The 17,948-nt window shown below is 36.0% G+C and overlaps 1 protein-coding gene across 1 annotated transcript in view; it reads left to right on the top strand.

The window, feature by feature from the left end:
• LOC125648358 (transforming growth factor-beta receptor-associated protein 1-like) overlaps nucleotides 1–17,948 on the top strand; it is a 71,751-nt gene that overhangs the window by 11,556 nt on the left and 42,247 nt on the right. Inside the window, exons 6-10 of the mRNA XM_048875371.2 lie at nucleotides 2,726–2,899; nucleotides 3,109–3,954; nucleotides 4,253–4,325; nucleotides 5,210–5,325; nucleotides 6,669–6,805. Of these exons, the coding sequence (XP_048731328.2) occupies nucleotides 2,726–2,899; nucleotides 3,109–3,954; nucleotides 4,253–4,325; nucleotides 5,210–5,325; nucleotides 6,669–6,805 (1,346 nt within the window). The remainder of the gene's footprint in view (nucleotides 1–2,725; nucleotides 2,900–3,108; nucleotides 3,955–4,252; nucleotides 4,326–5,209; nucleotides 5,326–6,668; nucleotides 6,806–17,948) is intronic.

Raw genomic sequence — 17,948 nt, 5'->3', positions numbered from 1 at the left:
TGACATTCACACCTGATGCCAAGCGTTTGGTGATGGAACTGTCACTACCTGTTTTAACAACTTCGATCTGCCGCGGCCGGGATTCGAACCCCGGCCTTCCACATGAGGGGCGAACTCTCTAAACTCTAAGCCACCGCGACGGTTATAATTTATTTATTACTCAACTGTAGCAATGAACAAATTGTTATAATTTATTTATTACTCAACTGTAACAATGAACAAATTGAATAGTTGCAAAAATTTTATCTGGTAAATTGGATAGGCAGATATAAAGCTACATGAAAAAAAGGTATTTAAAGTTGCACACTGTAACTCTGTGTAGACAACAGGACTAGGGAAATTCTCTTAAGCTGTACAAATTATGATGAGGCTTGAATTGCTGTTTGCATAACTGAGAATATGTCCAATCCCCTTTCACTTTATATATATAGGGAAAAACTTTAAAAATCTTCTTCTCAAGAACCACTGAGTCAGAAAAGCTGATTTTTACATGAAAACTTCCTGACATAGTGCAGATTCAAGTTTGTTCAAATCATGGCCCCCGGGGATAGGATGGGGCCCCAGGGGGGGGGGGGGATCAAAGTTTTGCACACAAATATATAGGGAAAAACTTTAAAAATCTTCTTCTCAAGAACCACTAAGCCAGAAAAGCTGAGATTTACATGAAAGCTTCCTGACATAATGCAGATTCAAGTACGTTCAAATCATGGCCCCGGGTTGGATGGGGCCACAATAGGGGATCAAAGTTTTACATACAAATATATAGGAAAAATCCTTAAAAATCTTCTTCTCAAGAACCACTGAGTCAGAAAAGCTGATTTTTACATGAAAACTTCCTGACATAGTGCAGATTCAAGTTTGTTCAAATCATGGCCCCCGGGGATAGGATGGGGCCCCAAGGGGGGGGGGGGATCAAAGTTTTGCACACAAATATATAGGGAAAAACTTTAAAAATCTTCTTCTCAAGAACCACTAAGCCAGAAAAGCTGAGATTTACATGAAAGCTTCCTGACATAATGCAGATTCAAGTACGTTCAAATCATGGCCCCGGGTTGGATGGGGCCACAATAGGGGATCAAAGTTTTACATACAAATATATAGGAAAAATCCTTAAAAATCTTCTTCTCAAGAACCACTGAGCCAGAAAAGCTGAGATTTACATGAAAGCTTCCTGACATAATGCAGATTCAAGTTTGTTCAAATCATGGGCGCCTGGGGTTGGATGGGGCCACAATAGGGGATCAAAGTTTTACATACAAATATATAGGAAAAATCTTTAAAAATCTTCTTCTCAAGAACCACTGAGCCAGAAAAGCTGATTTTTACATGAAAACTTTCTGACATAGTGCAGATTCAAGTTTGTTCAAATCATGGCCCCCGGGGATAAGATGGGGCCCCAAGGGGGGGGGGGGGGTCAAAGTTTTACACACAAATATATAGGGAAAATCTTAAAAATCTTTTTCCTCAAGAACCACTGAGCCAGAAAAGCTGAGATTTATATGAAAGCTTCCTGATATAGTACAGATTCTAAATTGTTAAAATCATGGCCCCCGGGGGTCGGATGGGGCCACAATAGGGGGTCAAAGTTTTTTGGGTTTTTTTTGTTTGTTTTTTTTTTTCCGTTTTTTTTTTTTTTTGGATATAGTGCAGATTCAAGTTTGTTAAAATCATAGACCCCGGGGATTGGATGGGGCCTCAAGGGGGGCATCAAAGTTTTACATACAAATTTATAGGAAAAATCTTTTAAAATCTTCTTCTCAAGAACCACTGAGCCAGAAAAGCTGAGGTTTATATGAAAGCTTCCTGATATAGTGCAGATTATAAATTGTTAAGATCATGGCCCCCGGGGGTCGGATGGGGCCACAATAGAGGGTCAAAGTTTTACATACAAATATATAGGAAAAATCTTTAAAAATCTTCTTCCCAGAACCACTAAGCCAGAAAAGCTGAGATTTATATGAAAGCTTTCTGATATAGTGCAGATTCAGGTTTGTTAAAATCATGCCCCCCTTGAGTAGGATGGGGCCACAATAGGGGATCAAAGTTTTACATACAAATATATAGGGAAAATCTTTAAAAATCTTCTTCTCAAGAACCATTGGGCCAAAGAAGTTCACATTCACATGAAAGCTTTCTGACATAGTGTAAATTCAAGTTTGCAAAAACCATGGCCTCCAGGGGTAGGTTTGGGGCCATAATAGGGACTACGGTTTTACATGCAAATAGATATGGAAAATCTTCTGATATGGACCAAGGTGACTCAGGTGAGCAATGTGGCCCATGGGCTTCTTGTTTATAGATGCGCTTGTAAATTAACTCTTGTATCATTGTGACACTGAATAGTATAGATACACCCTGTATAGATAGAGTGCTATCACACTCCATCCAAGGACTGTACTTCATGTACATGAAATCTGTGAGTCTCTCAGATGATCCATCAACTTTTCTTGTATTCATTGAACACAATTTGAAATATCTATTACATATTGTAAGCCTAGCAATAAATAAATTATGAGTGCAACCAGGTATGTTACTATTGAAATTGGCACAACCAATGTCTTACCATATTAAATATTATTGTAATACTGTATGTTGTGAATTAAATTTTCACGGGTTTTGTCTTGCCCTCAAACGTCCACATATTGGTTAACAGAAAATACTATCACATGTTATGTTACCTTATTGCCTTTTTAGCACTCTATTCTTTTTATTTTGACATTTTTAGCCCCAGCAAAAAAAGATAGCCAGCCCAGTTTGTCTGCCATGTTTAAGGCAGCAGCAGGGACGTGGACCTGTGACACATGTTTGATTCAGAACAAAGCAGACGTCAGTAAATGTGTGGCCTGTCAGACTACCAAACCGGGGGGAGGCTCCTCACCCCCTAAAACAAATAGTGGAGGTGTGTATCTCAAGCTTTTATTCTTCACACAGATGAACTAATATGATGGTGAAGACAGACTGAATTCTATTTAATAGAAGCTGATGTTGAAGAAACACTTATAGATGATATGAAACTCATTGAAACCTTAATGAATGAAATGTTACAGATCAATTAGACTTGTATTTAGTCTTATAAAAAAATTTGTGAAAATGAAAATATTTTTTCAGGGATACCAAACTTTGGAAGCAAAAGTGGTACAGCATCCTCAGGGTTTAAATTCACTACTGGTACAAGTGATGGGGGTGTAAACCCTTCAGGATTCAAGTTTGGAACAGATCAAGGAAACTCTTCAACATCTGAATTCAAATTTGAAGCCAGTAAAACAACTAACAGCTCCATCACAACTGGGTTCACATTTGGAAAAAATGAACCCAAGTCAAACACAGCAGGATTTGCATTTGGAAAAAGTGAAGACAAGCTTCCAGCACCAGGATTTGCCTTTGGAAAAAGTGAAGATAAACCAGCAAATACTGGATTCCTTTTTGGAAAAAACGAAGACAAATCCAATACATCTGGAGTTGGAAAAAGTGAAGACAAGTCTAAAACATCTGGATTCACATTTGGAAAAAGTGGAGACAAGTCTGCAACGCCAGGATTCACATTTGGAAAAAGTGGAGACAAATCTGCAACACCAGGATTCTCATTTGGAAAAAGTGAAGACAAGTCTGCAACACCAGGATTCACATTTGGAAAAAGTGAAGACAAGTCTGCAACACCAGGATTCACGTTTGGAAAAAGTGGAACAACTGACACCTCATCGGGATTTAAATTTGGATCAGGAAATGAACCCAGTTCAGTATCTCCAGGATTCTCATTTGGAACCAATAATGAAACGAGTAGTGCTCCAAAACCAGATTTCAGTTTTGGGTCAGGAAATGGTATTAACACAGCAGATGGCACCAAAGGATTCTCATTCGCACCTACCACCACAACATCTAGTTCCTCTTCATTTGGTCCAGGGTTTTTTAGTAGGCCAACAGTTCAAGCAGATGCAACTGGTGCTAGCACACAAGGCAAGTCTTTTACCTAGAATTGTTCATATTAGATGAAATATTGTGTATGCTGAGTAATTTTTTGGAAACTAATTTTTTGAATTTTGAGTTTCATATGAATAAATAACAGAGACTTTTGTGGTAATTTTGCATATTTGTGTAACTTGTGTCCCTCAACAGGGAATACTCAAATGAATCACTTTTAGGTCTTCAGTTAGGCAGGTCACCCTCAGAAAAAGTTTTAAGGAGGTAGATGTGCATGTATAGTATACATTGTATCTTTTGTGTTCGATGATTGTTATTGCTGTATTCTACATAGATGAGGAAGAATATGAACCACCAAAAGTAGAGAGCACGGAAATAAGAGAAGAGGGGTCTTTGTACTCTGTCAAGTAAGTTGTGAGTGGATTAACCTGTACTCTGTCAAGTAAGTTGTGAGTGGATAAACCTGTACTCTTGTCAAGTAAGTTGTGAGTGGATAAACCTGTACTCTTGTCAAGTAAGTTGTGAGTGGATAAACCTGTACTCTTGTCGAGTAAGTTGTGAGTGGATAAACCTGTACTCTGTCAAGAAGTTGTGAGTGGATAAACCTCTACTCTGTCAAGTAAGTTGTGAGTGGATAAATCTGTACTCTGTCAAGTAAGTTGTGAGTGGATAAACCTGTACTCTTGTCAAGTAAGTTGTGAGTGGATAAACCTGTACTCTTGTCAAGTAAGTTGTGAGTGGATAAACCTGTACTCTGTCAAGTAAGTTGTGAGTGGATAAACCTCTACTCTGTCAAGTAAGTTGTGAGTGGATAAACCTGTACTCTGTCAAGTAAGTTGTGAGTGGATAAACCTGTACTCTGTCAAGTAAGTTGTGAATGGATAAACCTGTACTCTGTCAAGTAAGTTGTGAATGGATAAACCTGTACTCTGTCAAGTAAGTTGTGAGTGGATAAATCTGGAGAAGAGGGGTCTTTATACTCTGTCAAGTAAGTTGTGAGTGGATAAACCTGTACTCTGTCAGGTAAGTTGTTAGTGGATAAACCTGATTCAAGACTTCTGTGTCAAAACATGTACAGTAAGATATGTTTTTTGTTTGAACCATGCTTCAATAACTCCTAATTACGTGTGAGGGAGAGAAAGAGGGAGAAAGAGAGAGCTTTCTTTGCTGAAATATGATAATTTCTTTTTTGACCTGATTTCACCTTACTGAGCATTCACCAAGTTCTGAACATTGAGTATATACATGAATTCATTCCAAGTTTAATCAATATGTTTGGAATACATTGTAGATGCAAATTGTTTTACCAAAGAGATGGAAAGTGGACAGAAAAAGGGGTAGGATTTCTGCATCTGAAGAAAGCTGATGCCAAACTACAGCTGGTGGTACGAGCTGACACTACTTTAGGTATGTCCTGTATCAATGCATGTGTGTGTGCAGAGGATTCTTGTGTGTTGTAGTATTCATATCTTCACAGAAAAGTAATCCTCGGGAGAGGTTTTTGTAAGTTGCTAGAACTTATATTGCCAATCCCTTTGTATATTTTTAGCCGAGTTGCAACGAAGTTGAACTCGGCTATTGGTTTGGTGATGCAGGCGGGCGGTTGGTCGTCAACAATTGGTTTCCGGATGATAACTCGAAAAGTTTACAATCTAATCAAATGAAACTTTAATATATTGTTGGATACCAGGTAAGGAAGACCCCTAGTGATTTTGGAGAAAAATTGTCAAAGGTCAAGGTCACAGTGACCGAAAAGAGAATGAAAATTTCAGAAAAATTTGGTTTCCGGATGATAACTCAGAAAGTTTAAATCCGAATCAAATGAAACTTTGTTATATTGTTGGGTACTAGATAAGGAATACCCCTATTGATTTTGGAGAAAAAAGGTCAAAGGTCAAGGTCACAGTGACCAAATATAGAATGAAAGTTTCAGAAAAATTTGGTTTCCGGATGATAACTCAGAAAGTTTAAATCCGAATCAAATGAAACTTTGATATATTGTTGGGTACCAGGTAAGGAAGACCCCTATTGATTTTGGAGAAAAAAAGGTCAAAGATCAAGGTCACCGTGACCGAATATAGAATGAAAAATTTCAGAAATATTTGGTTTCCGGATGATAACTCAGAAAGTTTAAATCCGAATCAAATGATACTTAAAGATATTGTTATGTACCAGGTAAGGAAGACCCCTACTGATTTTGGAGAAAATGGGTCAAAGGTCAAGGTCACTGACCGAAAATAGATTTAAAATTCCCCAAAAAAATTTGGTTTCCGGAGAATAACTCGAAAATTTTTAATTTGAATCAAATGAAACTTGGTTATATTGTTGGATAGCAGCAAAGCAAGGCCCCTATTGATTTTGGAAAACAAAGGTCAAGGTCACAATGACCAAAATAGATTGAAAACTTCAGACAAATATGGTTTCTGGACAGTAACTTGAAAAGTTTTTAAACTGAAATTAGTTCTTCACAATTATAAATATGCCACATCATTCCTGACTTTACAATGTATCCCATGTAACTCGGCTTATGCACCCCTGGGTGCATATATTGATTTTTACAATAAAATATGTTCAAATCATAGAAGTAATTTGAAGGAAAGGAATTTAAATACTGTGGTGAAATTTTAACGATTTACAGGTTAATATGCACAGTGCATAAGAGTAACTGTGTTATACTTGGACTAACTTAGTATTAAACAAATACAAATTTACTATTCAGATCATATCAGACGTTTTTTTTGTTGTTGCAGGTAATATTCTGTTGAACATCATACTGTCACCAGCAATTCCACTGAAAAGACAAGGAACAAACAATGTAAATTTGATCTGTGTTCCCAATCCCAAAATTAACAAGAAGGATGAGGATAACATGCCCGTTCCAATGTTGGTGCGGGTGAAGAACGCCGAGGCCGCTGACCAGCTCCTGGAGAAAATGGAAGAGCTACGAAAAGAATGATGTTGAGCCGTATTAGGAGTACTGTTTGTTGATTGCTCACCTTCAGACCAGAGCACAAGTGAAGTGATTTTGTTCATCAAGTGTGCATGTACACCAGTGAAATCTTTGTTGATTTGAGGCGAAATTGACTAGTTTATTTCTCCGTATTGTCGTTGGTAAAGCGGCTGGTCGTCAGTAAATGCATCTGGTATTATGTTATGCTCTACCTCTAGAGAAATACATGTAGTTTTCAACGAGAAAGTGTTGTAATAAATGAGAGTTTAGCTTTAGGCTATTGTATTACAAATTTATTTCAGGTACATGTACTTCAGATGCACATTTCTAGCATGACATTGTGATTTCTTTTACTTTTAATAAGTAAAATCTGTTTTGGGCAAGGTTTGCACTTCCCATTTCATTTGCTTTTGTATGTTTGATTCTCAAATGCAGGCAGACTGGTATACAGCATATGCAGGGTACATGTAGGTCTAAAATAAAAATGGTGTGATCAGCACATGTACATTTAAACAGATTTTATTATTGTCCAGTCCTGATAGTATAATAACAAAATATATTAGACTGTCATGTATTTGGTAAATTACACCGTTTTCTGCTATTGTTGAAAAAGTGTGTTCACTGTACTTATTTAAAGATTCTCAGCCTTATTGTTTCATTGGACTAGGGTGTTAGAACACAGTGCTTAATAAATTATGATAATGGGACTGGGGCATTGTGATACATAAATATGTATTTACAATCCAAACAAAATTAATGCTGACCAGCAGTTTTTTATACATATGTAGTGTATCAATTAAATTTCCCATAGTTCTTCTTTATAAAATTACGTTAGAATTTAAAGTACCTGTAAGTCAGTAGAATATGTAAATATGTCCAGTTTAGGGTTGTTTAGAAATGTTATTGAATTGGAGAGGTACTGTGTGGACTACGCTTATTAAAATGTTAAATATCACCTTATATTTTCTTACCAAAAAGAAAGATTTTCTAGTGATTCATTGATAATGCAACATAAAACAATCGTGACTCATTCCCTATACAATATATGACATCCTCTTAATATTATTAAACAATAAAAATAAGAAATATAAGGAACTTATTTGTATGTACATTTGAAAGTCTGAAATTTGTAAAGCTTTCCTGTCATTGCTGTGATAAACATTGCTTTGGGCACATCATAAATAGCACTGCCTGGTCTGTGTAACTGTTAGAGGTTGTGAGAGGAGTATAAATAGCACTGCCTGGTCTGTGTAACTGTTAGAGGCTGTGAGAGGTGTAGATTTTAGTCTATATTTAAATCAAATTGAAGAAATTTTGTAAGGTTATGATTGATGAATTCTCTCTTTGATTTGGCTGTTGAAATCAGAAAAAGGGTTCTTTTAATAAAATTAGTACATATATATATTTTTTTAATGTAACTGACATTTTGCTCTTTGTTATGTGTTGTAGACAATGACATTTAATGTAAAAAAAAAAAAAAAAAAAAATGTAGAGATGGTCTGAAGGTTGCATTGTTGATTACTGGATAGACTAAAAATGTCCAGAGAGTAGACACAGTAAAGTTGAACCCTCTCTCCTTCCAAAATCAAAGAAACATGTAGGAGTTAACAGAAAATGCAAGAGATTGTTGAGTATGGAAATGAGGGTGTAAGGTTTGCGTGTTTGTTTTTCAGAAATATTTTGTAACATATGACTATAGAAAGTATTTTCCCTAAAACAATTGCCATACAGCTTAGAGATAAGTTTGAAATGAATTTAAAGCACAGCATTTTATAGGGAAATACATGTATTTGTCAGTTTATGGAATGGGAACAGATTTAAGAAACAATTCCTTTTTTTTTTGGCAATATTACCATTCTGCTATCTGGATTCATTGCATAATGCAAGCCCTGGAAAAGATGTAGAATTAAATCACAGTAAATTTCATCATTATTCACATATTTTCTGTTGCATGAGAGAAACATATAGTGTTTTAAGTGACAGAATGGATCTCGCTTGAAATCACAGACCTGTAACATTGATCATTGGTGCATATAATGTAAATTTGATTTCATTTAGTGAGTATGCAAGTTTATTTCATGTTTACTATGTAAATGTGGCATATTTAAGGTCTGATATTACAAGCAAGGATGTAGGAGTCTGTGTACATTATGAGGATGTGCTTTTTGTTGTATAACTTTGTTAATATATGCATAATGAAGATTGAATTTATTATGCATATATGTGAATCATTTTTAATACTGGAATCAGAAATTTAATCAGGGAAATATTTTAGTCATTGAAGTTCATTTCATTTACTAGGTTATAATGAACATTGGTTCAAATTTCAAATGTTCAGCAATTTTTTTAAGTGAAAGATTTAAATGTATGCATTTTTATGCATTTCTTTCAAAGTCATCCCATCGTAAATTTCTGTTTTCATATTGGCATTAAAAGTATATCCCGCCACAATGACCTTAATGCTCTCTGCTGTATCACAAAAAAGAAAAAATCCAATTTAATTTGTTAAATGGTTATTAAGAAAATAATGTTGGATCATTATGAAATAAATATAATTCCATGAAATGAATATTGTTATTTCATGGGACTTGTTATTTTGACGAGACAAAATTTCAACTTTTCACAGTAAAGTGCTTATATTTACAAGTGAGAAGACAGACACAAAAGTGTCCAATTATCCTCACATTGTTGATATCCTTTTGAAAAAATAAAGTGATTTTTTCATGAGAGTCATTGTAATCATGATTTTTCCATGGTTTTTGAAAGAGTACAGCAGGTCAACTTGATGAAATTAGGTTCAAATGCGAAGTCCTAAGCAAATGACCTTGCCAATCATGGTTTGTTCCCAGTCATTGATTAGTAATTGGTTTTGGTGTACTTGCCATTTAGATCTAATGACTTAGTTCTTTCAATGTCATGATGGTGCCCTATAGTGACCCCTCAGTCATTTCTTGCATCCATTTGTTGGCACCTCTTATGGCACACAATGACTTTAGTTTCCATTGTTTTACACATAATACTTTCGATGATCAGATTTGGAAATTATCAATAAGGTAATGGCACGCAATAACTTGAGGTTACTTCAGAAGATTTTTATAGAATTGGAAGGTAAATATCTTCTCTAGACCAGGTACATTCTCCAATGAATGTACAGTAAGAGGCCCAGAGGGTTGATAATTAATGCAATATTTTTCAGCATGGGGGTCTCAATGCTTGGATGTGCATCTTTTATGACACCATAATTGGAAATTCAGGGGCATATAGTGTGTGTTTTGTCTGAGTGTGTATTTGTATGTCCACAAAACATTTTAGCCTTGGTTATAACTTCTAAATGGATAGTGATAGGGCTTTCATATTTCACATTTATTTCTTGTGGTAAGACCTTATAGTACCAGAAATTTTGCCTTTGGGGTTTGTCCTACTGAAAAGTATTAACTTGGGAAGATAAATCTCCCGATCACTGTGGAGTGCCAATTAACATGTACTGAAACAATTGGAGATATCTTGAAATTATTTGAAAATGTCATCAATTCAATTATTGCTCTCATCAATTCAATTGATTAGCACATTAATGTGATGAAAATATTGCTTGTAAAATTTAATTCGGAGCTTGATATAAAGGATTGATGATCTCTTTAAGGTATTCAATGTATATAAACAACCATATTTCAGGTCTAGTAAATGGCAGACTGAGTAAATGGATGGTGGGGGGTTTGAAATCATGGTATCATTTTGAAGGGTTCATCAAGTAAATATAATCCACTATCTGAATTTTCAAAATTTTGTTTACTGTTGGATCTATTTCACCCAGAATTTAACATTGAAGTCTATGGGAAGAGCATGTTTTAATAAGATATCTTTGAAAAGAAATTGTATTTTCATACAAATCTCTTGGAACAAAGTTGCATAAACTTTTTCTTTATGAAATAAAATTAATCATTTTACCACTCAGATTTTTAGAAAAATGCAAAAAAGGTCAAAGTAATACCAGTCATTTGAATTTCATCTACTTCACTTTCATCATTATTTAATAGTAATGATTTATAGTGATTTAAATCCTTCAAAATTGTTCATTATCCTTTCATTATATATTGAATACCTTAGTTCAATATTGAAGATTTCTTTAATTATTTACAACGGTTTTGTATACGCAATTAAAGCGTGCATCAATTCTTTTAAAGAGTACAACGAGATATTAATTCAATTGTTGAGTTGCAGATATCTCTGATGATATAGTTGCACTCTCTAAAAGAATTAGTAAGCGAATTAATGATACCATTAATTCAATTGAAGAGTGCATTAAATCAATTACTGGGCTTGATTGATTTGATGGACTTTACAATTCAACATTGAAGAGAGCAATAATTAAATTATTGCACGCATCAATTGTTGATATCACCAATTCATTTTGAAGAGAGCAACGATTCAGCAGAATATTTGATTTTATCAACAATTCCATTAATGCACGCAATCGTTCAGAATTGAAGATATTTTACTATTTGAAGAGATCTTTAATTGAATTGTTGCACACATCAAGGGAAAAGATGATATCAATTAAATAAATGTGACGCATAAATCGTATTGCGGAATTTCATCGCGAACTGCGCGCCGTAATTGATTGAGAGTTATTTATAGAGTTCTGTCCTTGCGAATCATTTTCTTTGAGATTAAAAAAAATATGCAAAATAATGTATTTAAGTTTCAGATACAATTTAATATTAGTATAAGAAATTTAATAAATTATGTTTGATTACTTGGAATTTTAAAACCGGTTTGTCGGCTTATTTATAACTCGCTCACAATATGTGCACGCTCTTCTTTCTGACGCCGCCCTTCATACAGTTCACTGGGTGTTCGAATAGAGTTCGGGGTAACACATTTTAAATATTGAATACCTCTTTGTTCCGGTGAGACGGGCTTAATTGGGTGTGGGACTGCCATACAACTGGGCTCATTGCCAATTTGAATATATAATAAAAAGAGTGACATTGAACCAAAATCTTTGTCATATAAAGATACATGTATCTTCAATTATTTGAGTTTTATGTTAATTTGGCGTTCCATACACAGTACTTCGATCCTCCCTCTGAGCGACGTTGTTTCCATGGGCGGTTCCAGGAATTGTGGTTACGGGGAGTGCCACTTCATGGGGCAGTGGATCCAGGGCGAAGCCCCTGGGTTTTACAGATTTTATGGGGCTTGAAATATTTCTCCTATTAAGTCATGTGTACTATTTTATATCATTTTAATAAGGTGAAATTAATAAAATGACCCAAATTTTAAGGGTTTTTTGGAAAAAATTAGGTTCTCCTAATAAAGTAATTCAAGAAATCAAAGGATTTTGTCATTTATTTCTCCGGGAGTGGAAGAAATTATTGCTTCTTTTATCGTTTTCGAAACAAGATACCGCGATTTACTTTAAATTTGAAAATTTTAGGGGGGGGGGGGGACGCCGGCTGCGCCCCCTCTAAATCCGCCACTGGTTTCTGCTGTCCTAATGCGTGTTAGAGCATTCGCTTCGTAACCGGAAGGTCATGAGTTCGAGCTCCGCTCGTGTCAAAACTAAGACGTTAACATGGGTAGTGATTGCTCCTTCGCCACATGATCTGCACCCATGGATCTTTCGGTTATGACCTTTAAAATGGAGGTCCCATGTCGCGGCGTTGACACATTAAAGAACCCTGGGCATAATAACATAATCATTGCTATCCCTTCAAAATCTCTATACGTCCTAAAAATATAACTAGATGTCGTGGTGTTTTTTTTTCTTCTTTCCAGCACATTTCTACCTTTGATTCTGCGATGCAAGTATGCTATTTTTCACTTTTGTTTACTAAGCCTCGTCCACCTGTCGCTGTTGTCAGAAATAATGGATGATGATAAGTTAATTGAATGTTATCTTCGTGATCTTTGGTGATCAGGTTTTCCAACAGTCTGTTGGAATTCCCACGGACACGAGTTGTGCTCCTTTATTAGCCGACCTGTTTCTATATTCATATGAAGCAGAATTTATTCAAAAACTTCTACGCGAGAAGAAAAAATCTCTTGCTGTGGCATTCAATTCGACATTTAGATATATCGACGACGTTTTGTCTATTAACAATAATAACTTTCATTCATATGTCTATTCGATATATCCCAGTGAACTCGAAATAAAAGACACCACAGGGTCGTCCACTTCTGCTTCATACTTAGATATTTTATTGAAAGTTGACATTAACGGCAAACTAACAACTCAACTGTATGACAAACGGGATGATTTCAGCTTCTTCATCGTCAACTTCCCATATTTATGTAGCAATTTTCCATTATCACCTGCATATGGTGTTTATATCTCTCAACTGATTCAATACGCAAGATCTTGTTTTGCGTATAATCAGTTTTTAAATCGAGGCAAGCTACTGACAAACAAGTTGATGGTACAGGGGTTTCAACAGTCTCAATTGAAGTGAGCATTTCGCAAATTCTATGGTCGTTATAACGATCTAGTTCGTCAATACAACCTATCATTGGGTCAAATGCTGTCTGACGTGTTTCATACCGATTGTTAGGCCGTTCTTGGCACACTGATTTTGACTACGGATAACTCCGTTTACCTGATCAGGACATAGGGCTCACGGCGGATGTGACCGGTCGACAGGGGATGCTTACTCCTCCTAGACACCAGATCCCACCCCTGGTGTGTCCAGGGGTCCGTATTTGCCCAGCTATCTATTTTGTATTGCTTATAGGAGTTATGAGATTGATCACTGCTCGTTATCTTCGCCTTTCATGATAAGAATTAATATAAACTTTTAGTGGTTTGAAGTGATGTGTAATATTGAACCCATGTAGTGATATTTTATAGAGTAACATCCCTTCCCCACGATAAAATTTTAAAAGAATATTTAGACAATGTCTTGTGAAGTCAACTTCTCCGGCTGCCCCCTCCCACACGCACACACATTTTGAAAAACAATGTTACATACCTGATATGTTACTAATGGTCCACACTTCAGAAATTTTGATGAGTAAATCAGAAATTGGTTTGCCATGCATTTATCATATCAAGGCCGAGGTTCGTGTCCCTCACTTTTCAGGGGGGGGGGGGGGGGCATGTTTGTGCCCCCTCCCACTTTTCGAATGATAGCATGCAAAGATAAAAGAATGTTCCGGTCTATTGCTGCTACCCTGGTCCGTCCGTCTGTCCGTCACACTTTCTGTTTCCTTAAACTCTCCGTTCATTTCAAGCAGTAAGCAATTAATCTTTTTGGGATATGATAGGTGGTGTCCTAGAACTCCTCAAACATTTTACGCAATAGCCAAATCATTTTTGGAAGATAATCAATGGTGCCATGAAGATTTGCAGTAAGGTTCCGGAATTTTTAAGCCCCTCCCCCTGGGGCTCATTTGGGGGTCGAAAAACGACGTTTCTTCTATAATAATAAAAAAAAACCCTGTTGTTCCCAGAACTCCTCTTACAATTTACGCAGTCGCCAAAAAAGAATCTTTTGAAAGATGATTGGTGGTGTCCTGTACATGTGCAATAAGGCTTCGGAATGTTCATTTTCCATCAGGGGATCGGGGCAAGTGGGGGTTTAAAAAACCCGATAACGTTTGTTCGACCCCCCACCCCGGTTCCCAGAACTCTTCTTTCATTTTACGCAGCAGCCAAATCATCTTATGGAAGGTAATATTGATGGTGTCCTATAGATATGCAATAAGTTTTAAGAATATTCATTTTCACCCTGCATGGAATCAATGGACTGGGGGACTGGAAAACGACCCTTTTCTATAGAAAAAAAAATGGTTCCCAGAACTCTTCTTACATTTTCTGCAGTTGCCAAATCTTTTGGGAGATGATTGGTGGAGTCCTCTAGATGTGCATTTTAAAGTTTTCGGAATTTCTTTTTCACTTTGAGGGGCAAATGCGGTGGGAAAACGATGAACAAAAATCTGGTGCTCGGTGCATTGTGTCAAGTACAACAAAAATTTATTTGTAGTGATAGTAACAAATTTATCAGGTTGCATTAAATGACCACTATATTTTCAATATTCTCTTTTTCAATGTAGATCTATATTCACAAAGCATTTTTGTCCGGCAATATTTGAATGAGTGTTTAATAATCTAAGGTACACTGATTTGAGAAATCAGGACAATTGTGTTTAATCTGAAAATGTGTATTATGTTACATATACTAGTATATGATGTTAATTTATGATGTACGCCCCATGTTTGGTAATCGTCAATAAAGGATTTGAATTTGAATTATTAAAGGACAAGTGCTCCGGCTCCACCCGGCCCAATCTTTAAAAAATTGTGAGAATAAGATGGGGTTCCCCCCAATCTATTTAAAATAAGATTTTTCTAACCGTTACACTGGAGACGGCTAGAGAGGATTTAATTTTAACTAGATTGTTTGGTGTGTTTTTTCCCCTTCTATTTTCTTTTCAAGAATCTTCTAACCCCCCCTTTTTTTTGGGGGAAAAACGATGCTTCATTATTATCATTATATTTAAAAATTCTGATTTCAAAATGGTTATGACCCCCCCCCCCCCCCTAAGTAAAAAATCTCTTCACGGAGTTACATGGTAGTGCTTAATCTCGGACATTCTAAAGTCTTTTACAGGTAACGTCCGTAGCGGGAACGATAACTCTGGGTAGATATTGGTCCCTTCGATGTGGGAGGTGTCGAGCGGAAGTAATAGATGGCGTTTTAGCAAAAATGGCGGCGTCCATGCAGTCTTCCGAAGTCATCCCACTGTTGGATGCTCGTTTTCTATTTAACCAACACCTACTGACAGATTAGACCAGACCAAAAAGTGAAAATGAGCATCAAAGCCTTCGAACTTGTTCCGGTCGTTGAACGGATCAAGTTGATGTCCGAGAAGGCGAGGACACAGGTGGGGATACGGGGTTTCGGGATACGGAGGCTGATTCCAGTGATGGGTTATAATCTCCAATGTCATGTCTCTAAAACGACTGCTTAGGGCCCACATGTTTTCCGATTGACAACATACGCTGCATACATAGAGATAGGAAAATGTTATATAAATGCTGTCCATGACAGGACTTTAAATACCTCTTCAAGCTGCTAATGTTTTCATTTGATTAAGATTTTGACAGGTTGTGAACACTTCCTCTACAGCGAGATATTCTCGTGAAAATGCGATCATCTCTCTTTAGCTAGAGTAAATATATCCTGTACAACTGAGAAAAACACCTGTGGAGTACATCTCTTCGTGTTTTATGTGAAAAGAAGAAATAGTGCTAAATTATCTTGCACTTCTGCAAATGTTAATATTTAAATCAAAACAAGAACACTCACAATGTGCATTGGATTTCAGCCTCCTTCCCTCTTACACAGCGACATTGACTTGAAATTTCTTGACTGTGTTGTCAATTTTATAGAGACAATTTGCATCATGTTGAGTGTGTCACACTTAATTGTACAGAATTAGCCATTATTTTTAATCAAAACACTTGTTTGTGGTAATGTTTACTTTCTTGCTTAAGAGGGATAATCGTGTTTTAGCGAGAAGATTTCACTATAGGGGAAGTGTTCCCAACCTGTTGTATATGCAATGGGCTATAGGGACACAATTACAGCGATTTCTTTCTACCCATTGGTACTGGTATCCATTCAATTGGGGAAAATAGCATCAAAATCGAACAAATTGGGAATTTTCTACCAATGTATCGGCAAATGATTTCAACTAAAAGAAAAGAAAAAAGAGTTCTACAAAACAAGAAGTAGTACATGTAAATTGGGAATTTTTAGTCTCAAAATTGGGAAAAATTAATGGTTTTTGGCATTGGGAATGGTACCGTTTATCGGTACCAGTTATATAAGGAAAAAAATCGCTGAGTTAAGAACGAAACTGTCGAAACAGTACGATAACCGTAAATGTACCAATATTTTTGACTGAATACAAAAGTTTAATTGTTTGAATACATTTATAACAGTTTATCTGAGAGTTACTGAGTGTTTATCTTCATACTTCATCTTTATGTTTGTTGGTGTCTCCAACTTTCCCTTTTCAAATTCTAAAGATTTCAGTTTAGGCTATATCAAAATCATTGATAAGATGTTCTATACTTTTTGCATCCATACCTGATATATTCTAGGTGTTTATATACACTTCAGGCCAAATAAAAGAATATATGTGGTTCCGGTTACCCGACTGTCCCTAGTTTTTACCCCCGACCCTAAACTGTTCTTTGACTATTTCCAAAATCAGTTACCGTATTTTGCTGAATATAAGGCATATTTTTTTCCATATTTTCTTTTATGAGAAGGGGTGCATAATATATACCACTATCCGTATAGGTTTTTGGCCCATTTTCCTGCAGGTGAAGCTTGACTGTAAGTTCATTCATAGCCAATATATAGATCTATACTGCTAAAATGCTAAGCTGTAAACACTTACTACAGGACATCTAACATTAGACAGAAAGTGACTTAAAACTAAAAAGTACTCGCATAAACAATAGTTGTTTGAATATACTGAGCGATGACCCTCCTTATTTTTGAAAAAGTTGGATAGATTTAAAAACTTGGAAGGGCTTGAAAACAGTACTCTTGGTTGAAATATGATTTCCTACTTTCACGTTTAAGAACATGATTTTGGCAAATGCACTGATCCCCCCCCCCCCCCCCCCCCTGTAATTATTGTTTTATCTGAAATTGTCAAAACTAGGGTAATCCCTACCAATTTGGTATATATCACACCATATATAAATAGTACTTGGAAAAAAGTGAAAGTACATGTAAAAGAAAATTGTGTTTCCATCTAAAATCTATCATTAAAAAAAATATATTAATAAAATAAAATCCCTACCTACCTACCCTATTTTTCAAGGGAGTGTAACCGGAACCACACATATCATTCTATTTGGCCTCATTGATTAGTGCACTTTCACCAGACCTGATGTAAAGCAGACATAGTTTAGCAATCCACTGACATGTACATTTTTAAGAAGTATTTGTGTGTTGATGACTATTTTGAAATTGTTTGTATGATAGAGGTACAATGCTGATATTGGTACTGATGATGACAGTTTTATAGGGTTAGACATAGGTACTTTGTACCAGGACTG

Source organism: Ostrea edulis, chromosome 6 (assembly GCF_947568905.1).
Source record: "Ostrea edulis chromosome 6, xbOstEdul1.1, whole genome shotgun sequence".
NCBI classification, from domain to species: domain Eukaryota; kingdom Metazoa; phylum Mollusca; class Bivalvia; order Ostreida; family Ostreidae; genus Ostrea; species Ostrea edulis.
This window is presented reverse-complemented; position numbering and strand designations above follow the sequence as displayed.